Below are 18524 nucleotides of genomic sequence, written 5' to 3'. Positions count from 1 at the left end.
TAACACAGTAATTACTAGATCAAATCTGTTCAAATTGAGGCAACGCTGTTCTGTGATCCCTCCTATACTAATCAGCACGCTGAGGTATGGCTGTGCGACTATAAATTGCTGACTTAATTAAAACCAGGACCTCTCTGTCATCTAATTACAGGGAGAAAAGGTTATTGCTTCAATGCAATTTTCCAAATATGATTTCTTCACAGTTATTAAAGGCTCAGGCGTCGTTTATTGTTTCAGATTTTTCAATATGGAAATGGCCCCACTGACAGACGTAATGACTCGGGGAAAACGCTTCATCTCGATAGTGGCCTGGCACGGCCATTTGTCTAAGATAAGTGGAGCGGACAGGAGCGGGGAAATGTCATGGGAGGCATCCCATGATTGCCTCCACTTTACAGTTGTCATTAAACAGAGCAAAGGTTTCTTTTCTCCTATGTGGCAGCGATGAGAAGTTTATTAATCTATCCGGAATAGTAGGGGCAGTGAGTTATTGTAACTATAAAAATTCACAGGGGAGAGGGAAATTGTGGAGAGTAATTGTGTGATGAGAGACTCCATATTCTCTGTTACTGTTAACTCAAATCTATATCCTACTTCAACTCCTCCTCCTACCTACAAACTGATGGGAAGCTGCTGCAGAAAAGGTGACATGTTTGTCAGAAACAGCACCGGGAAATCCCAAGAACACACTGCACCCCCAAACAATTTGTTTTAAAAAAAAAAAAAAGAATAGGAACTTTGGTGACGAAATGACAGCGCCTGAAGGAAATAAAGCAGAGGAGAAATTAAGAAATAATGACATTGAAGTTTCAAAAGGTCACAACGATAAATGTGGCAAATTCTGTCTCCTACAAAGATAATGTATAGTAGGTAGGTCTGCTCTGGTTAAAACAGCACATGCTTAAAATGAATAAAAGCTTAAATGATTAAATTAATCTCCCTGATTGTTTCAGATTGACTCGACTGTTCATCATCTTTTATCAACAACTACAGGGAAATGTTACCTATTTATACAAAAGCATCTAAGATACATTTTAGTTGCATTTTATACATGTAGTCTGTCTTTGGGGCTGCAACTAACAATTATGTTCGCTATTGATCAATGTGTCAATTTTAATCAATTAATCATTTGTCAATCAAATGTCAGTAAATAGCAAAACAGGTCTGGTAAATCTGCCATAGCCCAAGGAGGTGTACTCAAATGTCTTGTTTTATTCGACAAACAGTCCAAAAGGACAGAGATATTAAGTTTAGTATCAAATGTGATTAAGAAAAGCATCATGTTCCCACATCTGAGGAGACGGTACCAACAAATGTTTGTCATTTTTGCATGAAAAATGACTAGAACGATGAATCTATTATCAAAATAGAAGCTGATTTATTCTATTTTGATCAACTAATCAATAAATCAACTCTTCAATTAAAATGTTATTCAGCAAATTGGACCTTTCTGGGTTTAGTACACTTCAGATGAAACGGTTTGTTTGTGCTCAGCTTCTCCGTCTCAGATCGATCGTCTATGAGGGTCATTTTGGAAAGTACAGTAAGTGTGTTTTCGTCGCTGCTTCCTGGTTTAAAGCTGCGATGGTGAATCTTGACATGAAATAGTAGAATCACCCCACCTTTTTAGCCTTACCCTAACCCAAAATGGGCACTTAAATATTTACATGCTCAGATTAATTTTTCATGATTAAACAAACTTCTGTTGTTGCACACGCACACACACACACAAATAGCAAATTAGAGAATTATACAGTCTGTGGCTGCGAGTATGGGGCAGGAAGAGGCCACAACAGAAGTGTATATCCTGGACGCTAATGCTCTGTGTCTCCCACCATAGGGTTTTCTTAATTACATTAACCAAATGCCTTCTGCAGTGTGTGTAATCTCATGGTTAACTGAACACCCCTGTAGCTGCAGCCCCCTCCCCTTTCTATCCCTCAGTGAAATATTCATGTTGAAAGCCACTCTTCCCATCTACTTTCTCTCTCCAACATGTTAATGCCTGCAGTTGTTCAGCCATGCTACTATTGTTTGAGATTAATCCTAACTTCGCAATAACCTATGGCTCAAAAACATCCACTATCATCTGTGATGTATAAAATAGTGTTTATGAGTGGCTGGTGCTTAAATGTATAATCTATAACATGCATTCACATTGGTAACAGATGTCGTCTCTCCTTGTAGATAAAGCTTGTGAGGTTTTGTCTTATATCAAATATCAAGAATAAGTATTTGATTTTTATATAAGATTATGTTGATTTATACTATTTTTTAGTACATTTTCTAGCTTTGTCTCACTGGAAAAAACACATTTGTATGTCTTCATGTCTGCACAACACACTGATTCAAATTGACCAGGCAGGACTAATTTAAATACATTAACTATTCATTAATTGAATAAAGAGGCTAGTTAGCCCCAAGGCCCCTTTATAATCATAAACTGGGGTGTACTATTTATGCAAAACAGCAAAGTGCCATGTGCTGGCTTATTATGCTACTGATGAATGGCAAAGTACATGTTTCTCCTGCCCATGAAGGAGGATTAGGCATGGCAGCGTCAGCAAGTTGTTTCCAGGGTACAGAGTCTGCTCCTCCATATTACAGCATGTTGAGATGCATCTGAGTAATAAGATTCTTCTAGTCTTCTTCACGTAGATATGATCGCCCCCCCCCTGCAAACTCTTTCTGTGTCTTACAAAAAAAACATAACGTTGGAAGCTTAAAGTTAACAAAACCAGGTCACCTCCACACTCACACACTACCCTCCTACCTACCACCATCAGGGTATCTATCACAACCAAGTACGATCTGATAACGGGGCCCTCCTTTTCTATATTTAAACTCTCCACAGCTCAATGCTTGGAACTTGATGGAATAGTTTCTATATGAAGGTTACAGGAGGCCTACAGTGACTGAAATAATAAAGTGATAGCAGAGACACTAAATGTCATAATGACACTGACAAAGAAACTGTATCTAATGTGGACCACTCACATCTCAGCCGAACACCGATACATTTGGTTACCTGAAGTCCTGCATCTTTTTCTCTCGTTATATTAAAGGCAACTGAGAAAATAAGTTTCAGGCCAAACTCCAGTCTGGCCCCTACACCCTCCCCCTAGCCACTCTCGCCCAGAGGATCCTCCACATTAGGCATCATTTCAAGCCAATCAGCGTTAAGTGGGAGTGGGTTATAAAGCCCTCCAACACAGATTCTGCATCGGTGCACGCTTACAAACCACACTTCTCTCAAGTGCAGCGGCACTTTTGTGTTCAGGATGGACGTAACACCACATTTCTGCAAATGTGCGTTCCATGCAGTTATTTCCCAACCAAGAGTGATGAGTTGCCAAAATATTGGCAACTTGGTACATATTTGAAGGCAAAATATGTGAAGTAATGTCTGTTCAGTATAAATAACTAAAGAACAACAGTTTATCAAAATAATACAATGAACGTAAGCTTACATATGTTGACATACATCTTATAGTCAAACAATACAGCCTTATAAAACTTAATAATAAAGAAGAAGAAAGGAGATACTAAAAAAGACATTTAGGAGCATTTTGGAAAATGTTAATGTTGTTAGCACAAGATTTTAACATTTGCATCCTCCATCAGGTGATGGACTGCAGCACAAAATCACTGCAGCTGAAAGTTGTTAATTGAACACCATGTTTCCATCAGAGAAAGGTGAGCTAGTCCCAAAGCTTGCCAACGTGTTTATACCCTCGCTCTTATTTACAAGACCCTCTCCATTATCAGGCGTGTCTCAGTATCACAGAGTGGGAAGGTGTGCGGACCAGACTGGACTTGGGCCTTCGACTCTATTGTGTCAGTCTTCACATTTAAGAAAATGTGTGTGTGATTACACGTCTCCTTCTCAAAATATGAAATAAACTAAAATAAGGGACCTTGCAAAAATACTGAGATGAGAAAACCAAGACTTTACGTTTTCCCTCCCTCTGATCCATAGAGGAAGGCTGATCTGTATTGTGATACAGTACAGTATCATATATCAAGCCTATGTATTAGACCACAGTAAGAGTAGGCACATCCTCAGCTGGGGCTGGCTCAGACAAACATCTGTACCATTACAAATAGAAAACTAGTGAAGCTCTAACAGCTGTAGTTAACCTAGCTCACTGCACTGTTATTATAAATGGATGATTCTGACAGACTATAGCTGTGATTATGACTACAGCCATGGGATGACAAAGCTTTGGCTGTCACTGCTGCTTTTTGTGGCTGCACTTTGGTCATTATGATTATGGCTTTGAAACATTAGTTTATTAAGGGGTGACACACTGACTACATGCAGGCCTTGTTTGGTGTGCTGTGAACTGCCATGGTTATGCTGGCTGAGTCTATCGATGCTACTGTCTTCCTAAACTCCACCACTGTATTGAGTTCACATCTGTAATATCTGATATAAACACCCTGGATTCAAATCAAGCGCCCAGGTAGTGGGCCAGGTTTTGAAGCCCATTTTACATAATGGCCAAACTGTGTAATTACAACAATGGCGTCCGTCATGTGATGCCATTGGGTCCAAAGACTTTTTTCCAGACTTACATTGTGAAGGAGGCGTTTCAAAATCAGCGAATACATTTTTTGAGAGTCACAACCCCTGAAAAATTACTTGTTTTACCATCAGAATTTGCTACATTCAGTCAGATAACATTTGGAGTCTAGAAGAGTTGTACGGTTGAATCATTTTATCCCCATTCACCATTACAGCGGAGGGCTAGCTGGCTCGGTAGACCTGAGCTGCTAGTGCTCCTGCACCAAGGGCCCAAAAATGCAGAATATCCAGGTATTTTTATGCCCAGGAAGCAACTTTCATAGGAATGAACGGAGCCCAGCTTCCAACCCTGTATCCAGTTGTCTTTATACATCCATGGTTCAAATTCAATGAGGATTAACAGCGCTTTCTTGGTTAATGTTAGCAGCAGCAGTAAAGAGTAGTCACAGCACAGCTGCTGTAGCATCATAGACTCTACCTCAAATTCAGCCATCTTCAGAGCAGCTGTGCTCAGAGGCTGTATTCTGTGTCAGCCTTCAGAAATGAGTAATGAGCAATAAATGCATTCATGTAATATGCAATGCATGTAATGTAAAATACATAAGGTAAAGTTTCATATCATCTCTCCTTTGCGTATTATCTGCAGAGCATTGGGTGCAGCATCCTCACTCCAAGACTTCAAATAATAAAAACATGAATTAGATCAGATGATGTTGCATCATGCTGTGTTTAAGATCAGGCCTTTTTGCAGTCTGACACAATCAAATCGTATGATGATCAAGTTGCATGGCCGGACATGTTAGAGATAGAGAAATCAAATAAGCTGACGAGGCTTGTACATGGCAGCTGAAGGGGCAGCTAGGTGCAGGCCCTCTGAGGAGCACGCCAAAGCCATCTTTCTGATTAAACTATTCATTTTTTTTATGATAACTTTCTCAAAATAGAAATGTAACCTTATTAAAGTAGAAATCTGGGATGAGAAATGTTACAAGACCCTCCCCAGCTCTTCTCCCAAAAAACAGAAACACAATCCCTTAAGAAAAAAGAAGACACGTAAAATTCCCACTTTTCTTCCTCCTAATAACTTTCTTGCAGGCCCTTATCTTAATATGCTACTGGTTAGCTACTGTTGTGGCACCAGCTAACCAGGCCACCAACCTAAAAACTGGAAACATTTAGCAGCTACTTAGCAGACAGCTATTTACTGAGTCACGAGTCCATGTTTTCAACAACCACCTGCTTTGTTTGTGGGGTTACGGACTGTAGCAGACAGCAGACTGCACGGGGTAACATGTCTGTGGGTGAAAGTGGATATTTAAGACAATGGGGGCTTGAACCATATTTATATCCCATCCTCACATTCACATACCTGTACGCTCCACACATTTACACACAGCCACACTGACATGGCGGGAGCGTGTTGGTACGAGAGGGAAACACGGCCATGACACTGGAGCAGCTCTGCGGGCTGTACAGATGCAACACATTCGTATTTTCGCCCCTCGGTGGTCTCAGACTGACCCTTACCGACTCCATAGTGAGCTCAGCTTCAGCGTCAGCTTGCAACGTGGCGCCTGAATCCATCTCGTGTTACCGACGTCCCGCCGACCAATGGGAAGGCTGCTTTTAGTGCAAGGAGGCGGGGCCTAGCCTGGAAGTGGCACTGTGATTGGCTGCACGCGAGGCGGCAGAAAATCCCGGTTTGGTTGCATCCCGTCGTCAGGAAAAGGAACAGGACTGGCTGAAACCGTGTGGGAGAGGACCGTAGGTGTGCTCAGGGGACCTGTGTGCCGGGCTTCAGGTGCTCTCTGCTGGTTTGGACACTGAATGCAGCAGCTACATCGTACCGCGCCGCTGCAGAGGAGAAGAAGAAAGGTTTTAGCGTGTGTCGGCTCAAGCAGAGAAAGTGGCTCCATAGTCGCTTGCTTGTGGTGCGTTGTAGTGTCACGGGCCTGTTCGGACACAGCTGCTTCACCCCTCACTCATGGACGTCTTCGGCTTCGTGTGTGCGCTGCTTCTGTGCACCGGTGTGGCGCACGGCAAGCCGACGTTAAGAAAAGAGAGAGTCCTCCACCAGGACCCTGAACTGAGGCAGGCCCACGAAGACAACAAAAGCTTCCAGTACGACCATGAGGCCTTTCTGGGCAAAGAGGAAGCCAAAACATTTGATCAGCTCACCCCCGAGGAGAGCAAAGACAGGCTCGGGTAAGGACACACCAACACTACTCTTGGCACATGGGCAGGTTTGGATACCACCAAGTGTGGCCCCCGGCAGGCCTACTGTTATTATCACGGGGGGCAAATCACGCACACTCACTCTTCTCCAGCTTGAGTCATGTTGCGTGAAACTGTTCAGGCTGAGGACATAAAACTTTAACAACATGAGCACAAGTGCCTGAGAAAGATGTGCATGCCAGCACTTCCGCAGGCCCAGATAAAACGGTGCATTATTACATTCGCACAACACTTCTATAGGGTTAATTGCTTAGCCGAAATCTTAATTATAGATCGTCATTAAAGAACCATTTGTAGGCGTTGGAGTTTGAGTAAATGAGTGTGGCAGCAGACCGTCTTCACACAGAGCTGCTCTCACTAGCTGCAGTGTAAAACACTTCATGTGCTACCTGGTCTTTTTTTTTTTCGCCACTGCTCGGATGACAAGCTGGCACCATGTAACACACTGGGCTTTCCCCTGAAAGGAAACTCGTTCCTGTGGTGTTGAGAGTGGGAGGACCCCTGTAACATCACAACGTGGCAACACAAGTCTAAGAATACACCACAAGCTACACTGCACTTTTCACTAAAAATGGGTTTGGCTGCTCCTCCTACTACAGTGGTCTCAATGAAGCCACGTACCTAATAGTAAAATGGTACAACCAGTTATTTATCTTTTTGTTTCTTACTCTGCTGCCTGCTGGAAAGAGTAGTGACTCTGATCAGCACAAAGACTTGGCTAAAGTAGAACTTATTTGCCCCTATGCAAGGATCATCACTGTCATGTTCGATCATTATAAGTAATAACTCTTTATTTTCCTGCCTTACAGTAAAATAGTGGACCGGATAGACAGCGACGCCGATGGCTACATTTCCACCGCAGAACTCAAGGCTTGGATAAAACGCGTACAGAAGCGCTATGTGTATGAAAATGTGGCGAAGGTGTGGACAGATTACGACCTGAACAAAGACAACAAGATCTCATGGGATGAGTACAAGCAGGCCACATATGGATACTACCTCGGTATGGGTTTCTTTCAGGCATGCTGTGTCTTTTTTTCACATGCAGTACAGTGCTAAAGTATAACAAAGCTGTTTGTGATTTGAATCCCTCCTCTCAGCCAACCCGGAGGAGTTCGAGGACGCAACAGACCAGTTCAGCTTCAAGAAGATGCTTCCTCGTGATGAGAGGAGGTTCAAGAAAGCTGATCTGAACGGGGACCTGGCCGCAGACAGAGAGGAGTTCACATCCTTCCTCCACCCTGAGGAGTTTGAGCACATGAGGGATATTGTGGTTCTGGTAAGCCCTCTGTGACCACATGGTTATTAAGCACGATTAGAAAGGGTCAGGGACGTAAGGCTCGTCTGGTTGTTGCCTCACGTTCAACATTCAGATCTGCATGTAGGAGAAAATAAAATCCCCTCAACTTAGAGCAACTGTCCACTTAGAAATACTGTTTCATTACAGTAACGCATCCGAGTTTCTATTCCGTGTGTTAAATGTGATGGGCTTCTCAGACAAATGTGCTACATTTGGATAACTTCTTTAATGAGATCTGAACTCTGCCAGGGAATGATGGAGTTTCTATATTTTTTTGGAACAGGTCCAGTGGGATGGGCCGACTGTCCCATTTATGACTCAATCTTTAAATATAAATTTGGCTTCATGGAGCAGTTGCGTGGCAAATGTTAGCCGTGATGCACTATGCTCTGTTCATAAAAGTTGTACTACCCATTTGACAGAGTTAATTATTAATCTCTCATCTTTATGATGGCAACGAATGTTACCAAAGAAGTCTTCAGCCGGGGTCTTCAGTCTTCAGTGATTGTGATGAATCTGGCTGAAGCTAATAAGGGGCCTGGTTCTCATAATAGTGAGCTTTCACATAACTGTGCAACACAGAGTAATTGTTGGTGTATGTAGTCATATGAGGAAAATTATTCAAAGAAAGAGACTCTTTACAGCTTAAAAAAGTGAATGATTGTATGCCGGCAGCACAGATAACTAATGGAGCTTGTAGTGCAGCTTCAGGCTTCCTGAGCGCTAATTCTACTCCCACACACGTACTCACATAACAGAGCACTCTGTTTAAATGTCCGGCTTCACCTGTCGCTATCTGCTTCCAGAGGCCAGAGACCTCCACTACTGTACACTGTAAAACTGAAAAACCACTCGCTACCGACTACCCACATATCCTCTAGTTTAAGTGCCACTGCTGTTCACTGTCCACCAGTTGTGACGCACTGCATCGTGCTCTGTGTCGTATGCATCTGCAAAGGCACTCTATTCCCACTGGGGTGTTTTTAGTTCTCTTAAGGTCTGTCCAGAGCAGTTAAATGACTTGTTCTGTATTTTTTTTATTGTTGAAATGATCAATTTATCCTAATCCTCTGTTGAGAATAATTACTTTAAGTCAATATAGCAGTAACTCTTCCTTCAAATACATTTTTTGAACCATACTAAGCCGACACTTATTGTAGGTCAGTTGTGTAGTAGCTCTGCATGCTGTATTTCCAAATCTGTATTAAAACACCTCTCTAATGATAACACATATCTAGAATGATACATGTGTTTTTTTTAAATACAACATTACGTTTTCTTGCCCATGCTGGCTTTACATTTGATATGTGTCCAGGTTAGCGATAGTGTGACCTGTGATGGACTGAGAGATTTAGGGCCGATCGGCCAGTTGAACATCTGGTTGGATGGCGTGAGTTGTTGCACTTATTCCCGTTTTAATCATTATGGAATTCTATTTATGTATCGTGAACTGCGTGAAGACAAATTGTTTGAGTGAATTTAGGTCATGTTGGCAATCCAATGAATTTAGTTGATCAGACAACCCTGTTGTATATTATTAGCCATGGTAGTAACATATACCAAGAATGTTAAAATGATGTGTCTCAGAATAGACTTTTGTGATTGTGTTTCTTTTATGTCAGTGTTTACAGAGGCCCGTAGTGATCATTGTGTTCTGTCTTTTCTTGTTTACACACAACCTTTCACAGGTTAAGTGGGTATGGGAGATGGGTGGGTGGATGCACTTGTTTATTATTAGTCAGCTGTAAGACCACAGAAGCTACATGGCTATTAATCATTCAGCAGGGTTCAGAGAGGCCCTCTCACCTGCAGGAAGGGATGCATACAGTGATGTGAATCTGTGTAGCTGCGTGCATGTGTTATGCCCAGATGCACTGCAATTACCGTACATGTATGTATGTGGTTGTTAACTAATGATCAGCTCACACGGCAAGCCTTTAAGTAACCATTTAGTCAAATTCACACTCTGTCAATTCCAGGATGTGAGAGAGAAAACCATGTGCCAATGCTTGAAAAGACAATGCTTCTGCCATTGTTTGCTAAAAAAACAAGTGTATATCATCTTTTAATGTGGAGGGTTTGGTTCTCATCAGAAGGGAATCCTGTAATTGTAGTGTCAGTCTGCCAGGCCATCTGTAAGCGCACCCTCATGCATTCACGCGTTCTGCCCGGGGCGACGTGTTTCTCCTTTATTACTCAGAGTGAAAGTTCCACCATTGTTGACCCTTGTGTCTCCCTTTAATGACATCATTAACTCCTTCTGGATGCAGGAAACCCTGGAGGACATTGACAAGAACAGTGACGGACATGTGGATGAAGATGAGTATATTGGTGAGTTAGAATGAATTGGATCTGATTCATTTTAGGCTAATTAAGCATTTCTTCCGATGTATAGCTTGCTAAGCATGTCTTCCGTTAGTTCTTGAAGTGGCCAAGCTTGTTGAAAATAATGGGATGTTGTAGTTGCTCAATCCAGGACTAAGACTTGCAATTAACATGCCGTAATGATAGCTTCTAAGTGCTCAAAGCATTCTGATTACATTCCTCATACGGTTTAGTTTTGCATGTGTGTTGCATGTAAGAGTCACCACTCCTGCGCTAACGTCACGGCTCTTGGTTGTTTCAGCCGACATGTTTGCTCACGAGGACGGCGGCCCGGAGCCCGACTGGGTCAGGACCGAGAGGGAGCAGTTCTCTGACTTCAGAGACCTGAACAAAGACGGTAAGATGGACCAGGACGAAATCCGCCACTGGATTATGCCACAGGACTATGACCACGCCCAAGCTGAGGCCAGACATCTGGTGTATGAGTCTGACCAGGACAAGGTACATTCAGCGGCATCAGCATGTATAACATATGTTTCTTGTCATCTTGTGTATATGAAGTCTGAACAGATAATGATTCATTTGAAAATGCTTTTTGTATGTTAGCTCTTTTCAGCACAATCAAGAGTTTTCTTGTCATTTACATGGAATCTCGCATCCCCTCTGCCCCTCTCAGGACCAGATGCTGACTAAAGACGAGATCCTTGAAAACTGGAACATGTTTGTGGGAAGTCAGGCCACCAACTACGGAGAGGACCTCACCAAGAACCACGACGAGCTCTGAGCTCTCGGTGCAGCGTCTAACGTGCGCGTCTGTGTGTGAGAGGAGGGTTGTTGAACTAGAATCACAGACTCTTGCACCTCCTCCCACCGCCGCAGCCACCACTCCACTCTTTCCTCGGAACAGCAGGACAGATGTCAGTGTGTTGGACTGTAAACAACACTGTAGATACCAAACAGGAGGAGGGACAAGGGTCGGCCCTACCATTAACACTTGGGGTCCATCTCGGTTTTTACATCCACGGTTCAGTTTCTGACATTCAGGAGCCAAGCCAGACCTGGTGGACTTACTGTCCATTGACGGTGCCTTCTAGCCGCGTTGTCGGCCACGCTGCCTCAGAGATCCGTGTAGATAGTCTTTTAATAAAACCTGTCAAAGCCGAATGCCGAGCTTCACGTGAATTGTCAGATACAGGAAAAGTTTTTGATAGCAATGTTAATGTGAAACTACAGTGCAGAACGTTTATTCTGATTTTATTTATTTCTTTGTTCAAACTTTAGGTTTGAGAGGAATACAGTGTTCAACTAGAGATCGTTTTTAAATAAGAATAATGAGGTTTCCTTGTTTACAATTTTCCTTGCCTGATGATTTCAATCTTTTTTTTTTTTTTTTTTTTTAATTAGTTAAGTGCTTTAAGAACTGTTTAAGTGATGTTTAAAGGCATGGTCTTTGCACGTGTTTGGTTTTAGTGTAGCCTGTGAAAGATATATTTTCCCTCATACTTAGTTTGAAATGTATTTATTGGTATACTTACGGCCAACAGTATGATCCATGTTACATTTTTCTTGAACCTATCTGATGTGATATTTGAGCTTTACCCTTGGATTTTGTTTTGAAAACATAAGAGGAGGGTAGAAAAGTTTCCTTTGCTCTCCTCTCACATGACTTCTTGCCTCCTGTTACGTCACTCAGAGGTCATCTTCTGTATCAGATGCACCGAAATTGTTTTCCACTCCATTTACTGTGTATATATTAGCCTGGTGTTTTGGAACATCAGCAGTTCATCTTTTGTCTTTTTTTTTTTTTTTATCCCATTGTTTGTATTGTTTTATGGATTGTTTGTATGAATGGTGCATTGAACTATGCAACTCATGAAAAGAACAAACTAAGACTGAACTTTGAAAATTTGATCCTCAAAACCCTTTTTTTTTCTCCATTCTAATGTTCCACATCATTCATGAGCACAAAAACATCAACACATTCCCCTTTTCCACACTGCACACGCTCATGAAGTGCATCAAAATAAAGAAAAAGGAGAAGGATTGTGTATCTTGTGTTGACTTCCAAAGCATCATTATTGAGCTAAGAGGAAATCTGTGGCTGTTTGCTGCGCTGTTGTGTGTTTTTACCAAACCATTGAATTGGTGGGAATTTAAAGGAATAGTTTTGGTTAACAAAGATCAGTAATGCCAGCAGCTGCTTAGTTTAGCTTAGCACAAAAACTGGAAACTGAGCTAACTGGCTGCAGGCAGTTAGTTTACCACAGTGAGTTGGTAATGATCCTTTATCTAAACCAAGGCAAGAAAGACAAACTAATTTCCCAATATGTTTAATACATTCATTTAATTAACTGAATAATCTGTCTAGTACCACCTTCCAATGCAGATAAAGCAATAGCGTAGTCTCATGGCTTACAAATCCAACAGTGTCATCAGAGTGATCCAAATATAAATAATTCTAGACCAGTGAAAATACTGGCCATCATGTCTACATTAAACAGTGTCCTACCTTCCTTGTCTCCCTGCTGTTAAGAACATGGTCACAGATGGACGTCTGTCCAGAGTCTGATACTAGCCTACAACACATAATACTTTTACCACCCTCACAACCCTCCGGACTGATACACTGAGTTCGGTTTCTCTCAATGTCCTCTCCTAAGCTCCTACTGTGGTTACTGGCACTCAAACAATGAAGGAACATTTTTGAAGACGGCTCCTATGTTGTTGTGCATTTCAGTAGTTACTTGCTAGTCTTTTTGTCCTTTGTCTCACGTGGTTCTACTAGACTCGTTTCACATGGGCAAACAGTGTGTCACCTATGTTGGATAGAGGCCGTTCAAGTCTGTATTGGACTTTTGACTCATTGAACAGCAGGGGCAAGCGGATGCTGTTAACACTTCTCATGACTAATTACGGTCTGCGCACAGGCACAGTAGAGATGGAGTTGAGCTGACTTGCTGTTGCTGCTGGCTGTTGCAGTAAAACTCAGATGTAACTGAGAAAGCAGCTCTGCCACCCAGCCTGTCCCCTCTGCCTGCTCATGTGGAACATATGGATATATGTGTGCCAGTTAGCAAGACAAGTCAAGCGGGACCAATGCGATAAAGCTCATTAGGAACAAGGGACAGGGCGATGTATGTGTGGGCCGTGTTATTCTGTTGTGATGTTTCTTCAAACACTCTCCACCATGACTGCAGAGGCCAAAAATGTCTGGAAAGCTATTAAATATTCAGTTCCTGCTTGATGTTTTTACTTTTATATAAATTTCTTTGACGTTTTCCAGGATTAAATAACTTCAGAAGAGGGCGACATGACAATAACAATGATTTATTTCATAAAAATTTGCAGAAATAGGTGACGAAATTCTGGCGTGGCTCCACTTGAACGGTACCATCCAAGAATATGAATTTCTTTCCGGATGAATTCCTTCTTTGTTCAAAAAAAGGAGTATTCAAAGTGGAGGTGTCTCCTGTGGTGACATTTAAAGTTTTTAGTTATTTTTGGTCTTTATAATGTCCATTAGATAATCTAATGGTTGCTCTGTTGCCTTGCTAAAGAGTGTGTGGTCAGTCTTGCATCGTACATTTGAATAATTGGGAGGCCTAAAACACTAAGTAGCTCAATGTACTTCCTCCAAATAGCATATGAGGTTTGTCATGTGTCAGGGTGCATCTGTGTGTCTGGGCCAATGTGTGAGTGGAGGTGGATGAGTATTAGTGGTGCACAGAGATGTAAAAGAACCAAATGTGTGTTTGCCTGAGCAAGATGGGGGCACACGGACTATCTGCACAGCCTGCCTTGCGGTCATGTTTAACAGCCTGCCCCTCCTGTTTATGATAGGTTCCTAATCATTCACACTGGGGGAGTGTGTGTACAGTAATGCCTTCAGACAGCTCTCATATGAGTGTCTGCGTAGATCAACCCCTCTCCACTGATAATAATGAGCCCTCTGGGTGAGAACAGGGTGGAGACAGTGGGAGTGGAGGGTCATAAAGTGTAGAATATTAATGTCTGAGACTATAAGACCCCCAATCCAGTATAATTTTCACTTAGTCTCTTCCAACGACAATCAAGCTTTCTTCATAGCACACTGTCATTTCCATATCAGCAATTACCAGCAGTAAACCCAAAATGACTACTACAATTAAGCTGCCAGCATAACAAAGTATACAGTGCATCCAGTCCCCCCTCAACTCTCCTGCTCCTCTGTGACTGTTATCATCACGATGCCCTATTTTTCATCTGAATATATCTGTGCTCCCTCTTCTCTGTCTTTTATCTCTTGTTTGTTCCTTCGACCCTCGGGATTTGTAGCCCAGGGTGTTGTTCGTAATGATCTTTGGGACATCTGACCCATCCTGTGCTGAGGCTTTCATAACAGGCTTTCTGCCCATTATATAATAACGTGCATAAAAGCAAAAAGAAAGAATACAATCTCTGTTCATTATCGAGCTGTTTAGATGAAACATTTTCTATCTACGAAGCTGAATGGGAACTTTATCTGATTCTTTGCCTCAACATGACAGCTCAAGAGATAGAATTTCCCTTTCTCTTCTTGTTGGAGGTCAAATTATAGTTTTGTGGCTGAAACTGGAGTGAATGCGCCAAATACATACTACTAACTACTAACATTGTTATTACTATTGCTGCCATTACCGTCATATTTAGAAGTATTCCTCAGACTTCCCAATATGCTAATAATTATATATAGCCACATGACATCATGTCCTCTGTAGTTTGTCTGGGAATATGGCAGTTTTATCAACCTAAAGGTAGGACTGCAGGAGTCAGAAACTTCCACATGGGGGCTAAATTATAGGCTGATTGCAGTTAGGTTCCTGTGTTATTTATGGTGTCATGCACATTCAAGTGTCCAGTCCACATGGACTTATAAAAACCAAAAATACTGTTCCAGTGTTGAAACATTTGTCAGACATGAACATAACTTCTTACATTACAATGCAAACAAAGAACCATCTTCTGCCCCAGGCTGTTCAAACAAATTAAGTACATCTGAAAAATGTAGAGATCCTCTTTCTTGTGTGTGGCCAAAACCTTCTGAGGGGCTCAATTTGGTGCACTGGGACTCGTGAGGTCTGTTTTTCTAAAATGCTGCCTACAGCTTTGGCGATTTGGTGACCATTCCTTCTGTGTTCGTGCAAGTTGTGTGATTGTATGTGCGTGTCATGCGAATGTGGGCTAATTCAGCGCCTCGCATGTTTCTACATCTGGACAATGAAGCTTGAAGGAACCCATCAATCTTTCATGTCATCTCACATAAAGTGGTTATCCGTCCTCTTTCCCGGCGCGGGGCTCTACTCCTCCTAGTGGTGATGGGACAGAACAAAAAAACAACCTCTTCACTTTTTCACAACTGCGCTTGTGCTCGTCTATCATCATTTTTATGTGCCCATCAACGCAGTGTAGATAGGCAATCGGCCATTAATGACTACACAATTAGAGAGAAGGCTTTAAAGAGCAATACATTTCAATTTAGGAACCATAAACCTAGTGAGTTGGTAACTAATTATAAGTACCTCTGGAGTAATGGGAGCCCTTTGAACTGAGGTCAGAAAAACTCAAAATCTGTTTCAAACAGCTTTTATACAGCTGCTTCACTGCTTCAGTCGCCCACTCATTCTGACAGGCTGCTGTATATCTTGCATGATATATGCAAAGAGAAACTTTTCGAGTTTTAATTAAAATACGGGCAAAGTGGCCTACATTTGTGTTGTTTTGGAGTTTGTGGCAGTGAGGGTGGAGACGATGTTATCCCAGTGAGACTGATATCTTTGGACAAAACGCCTCTCTCGCTCCATTTGTCAACATTTGTCTCTCTCCTTTCCCTGGTCCTCTCCCCCCATGTCCCAGCATCTGGATACCTTTGGGATGGAGGGGAGGAGAGGGGAGACGAGGCCTTGTTTCATCCCTCCCATCCCACTGTTCCCCAGGGGGCTTGGTATGGTTTGTGATCTTGTATCTCACATGATAGAGACACATCTAATCCTGTTAGGCATTAATATCTTACAGCAGAATAGAGGAGACAGCAGGAGGGAGAAAAAAGGAGAAGATTAAAGACAGGATGTTTGAGGAGAGAGGGGAATATTTAAAAGCTCTATCTGCCTCTATCTTCTGGCCCACATATTGGTTTGGGGTTAGAGTATACATGCATGTGTGTGTTTGTGTGTCTGTGCCTGTGTACCCTCATGGGATCTTCCCGGCTGCTGCCTGCATATCTGACAGACTCCTCTTAAGGTGTTTTCCCCTCGCTGTCTTTCCGTATCTGCTCCATCTCTGCTCCCTGAGTGAGAAAGTTTACCCTCTAGGCCCCATCTGAGCTCCAGGCCCCCCAAGGCCTCTGCATTCCCAGAGCTCCTACACACCGGAGCCCCTCAGGCTCCCTGCTATACTACAGGGAATACCCCCAAGAACCCCTAGGCCCCTCAGACTGTGGAGCAGCAGCTCTGCACAAGAGAGCTAGCCCGAGGGGGAGGGGGATGCTGTCTGGGAATACAACTAAGAACATGCTTCACTTAACACCTGAACATTCCCTGACAGCGCCTCCTGTTGGTGTAGCATTGTTTCTGCATGCGGGCCTCCTTGTAACCCCGTTAAGTTTCCTCTCTGGGGCCTTGACCTTGTTAAGAATCCCTTGGGGCTCATCGAGGCCTCTGTGTGCTACATGTGCATTGACCTTTCCCGCACCCGGAGGTTAAATAACGTCTTTTTGGCCCAAAGAATCACAGCGGTGGTGTTGGATGCACCTGGGACTTTACTGAATGACATATTGAAAAATAATGTCACTCCTTAACAGACCAAGTAAATGAAAAGCCTCATTATTCACTATAACTCCAACGCATGAAGAAAGTGATTGCAGGTATATGTAAGTTGGAACTTGTGCATGTAGGATGATGAACTGTGCCTGTTTCTTGGCTTTCATTGTGGCGGTGACGTTATATCACACTTGCATTCGAAAAGAAACCTTTTTGGGGGGTTGCACGTGGATACAGGGGCTGTGAAGCTAGCAGGCCTGCTGTCCTACAGATGTCTTGGGCTGTGCTTTACCAGGTGTACGTCACCTGAGATTACCCACGCTGACACCCCTTAAAGGCAAACAGCCAGCAGTACAGCTGAGGGGGCATCTGGTGGCGTGTGTGCATGTGAGCGTGTGTGCATGGATACGTGTGTTCATGCATTCAGATTGGCAGAATGGGACTGAGCGCAGACATTTGTTGTGTTATCAGATATTCCTCCCTCTATCTTCAAACAGAAACTTCCTCAATCAGTGTAAGGAATGCAGATCAGGTAGATCAGTGTAGGCTTGAAGTCAGTTTCTGTTTGAATGTGTCTGATAATCATGCCGGTAATATTTCAGGACATTTAAAGCATGGGGTCCTCACACTCTACACAGCCCTGGCAGTCTCCAGTTAAGAATGAACTGGAGTGAGTAAAATGTTCAACTCCACTGTCCCTCTGATCTTCCTCCGCTTCCCGGGGCCCCTGCAGAGAAAGAACAAAGAGAAGCACTTCTTAATCAAAGTGCATTGGATTAAGAAGCACAAAAAAACAGAACATCACAGAGATAGTACCTCTCAGCCATTAAGTGAATTGGAAAACAACCTGAATCACCACTTCAAATGAGCGGTCTGTGACCCTTAAATAGGAGAACGGCATTTTAATCTGTCTGTTAGTTTGGCAAATGTCAAGATGTGGAAATGAAACGAGCAGTGCAGGTGCGTATGTGTGTGTACATTCCGTATGTGTTTCTGTATGAGTGAACGCCTTCAGTAAACGCGTGCTGTGGTTTCCATACGAGAACATGTAGCCAACAGCTAAATATACCACGTGTGCATGTGCGTGTTTACATTGCTTTTCTAGGTATGTGACATCATTAGCCCACAGAGCCATGCAACAGCTCTCTCTCTCCCCCACATGAAGTCATATTTTATTAACATACCTGCTGTAGCTGAATCATCTCACCTCCTATAGGCTTGCACACAAGCTGACATACAACTCCATCCACATTATGTATATTTGATGGGCCAGCGCGCACTCTGAATGTGTCCTCCTGTTTCTCACATTTGTTGATTTTAATACATTTATTATAGCTGCTCAGCACCAATAAGGGAAAGATTG

General features: G+C 42.7%; 1 protein-coding gene across 1 annotated transcript; it reads left to right on the top strand.

Annotated features, from left to right (window-relative positions):
- The first annotated feature begins 6263 nt into the window (after window positions 1-6263).
- Window positions 6264-12420, top strand: rcn1 (reticulocalbin 1, EF-hand calcium binding domain). Its single transcript, XM_070828496.1, has 6 exons — window positions 6264-6733; window positions 7573-7766; window positions 7864-8042; window positions 10334-10394; window positions 10690-10889; window positions 11065-12420. Exons 1-6 carry the CDS (start codon window positions 6513-6515, stop codon window positions 11170-11172), a joined length of 963 nt encoding a protein of 320 aa, XP_070684597.1. The 5' UTR covers window positions 6264-6512; the 3' UTR covers window positions 11173-12420.
- Window positions 12421-18524: the final 6104 nt, after the last annotated feature.

Source organism: Pempheris klunzingeri, chromosome 1 (assembly GCF_042242105.1).
Source record: "Pempheris klunzingeri isolate RE-2024b chromosome 1, fPemKlu1.hap1, whole genome shotgun sequence".
Taxonomy (NCBI): domain Eukaryota; kingdom Metazoa; phylum Chordata; class Actinopteri; order Acropomatiformes; family Pempheridae; genus Pempheris; species Pempheris klunzingeri.
This window is presented reverse-complemented; position numbering and strand designations above follow the sequence as displayed.

Excerpts from the sequence above, each read along its gene's own strand:
- rcn1 (XM_070828496.1), top strand. The coding sequence starts at position 6,513 with ATGGACGTCTTCGGCTTCGTGTGTGCGCTGCTTCTGTGCACCGGTGTG. Across the intron at positions 8,043-10,333 it reads TGAGGGATATTGTGGTTCTG|GAAACCCTGGAGGACATTGA; the intron begins GTAAGCCCTCTG and ends TTCTGGATGCAG. Across the intron at positions 10,395-10,689 it reads GGATGAAGATGAGTATATTG|CCGACATGTTTGCTCACGAG; the intron begins GTGAGTTAGAAT and ends TGGTTGTTTCAG.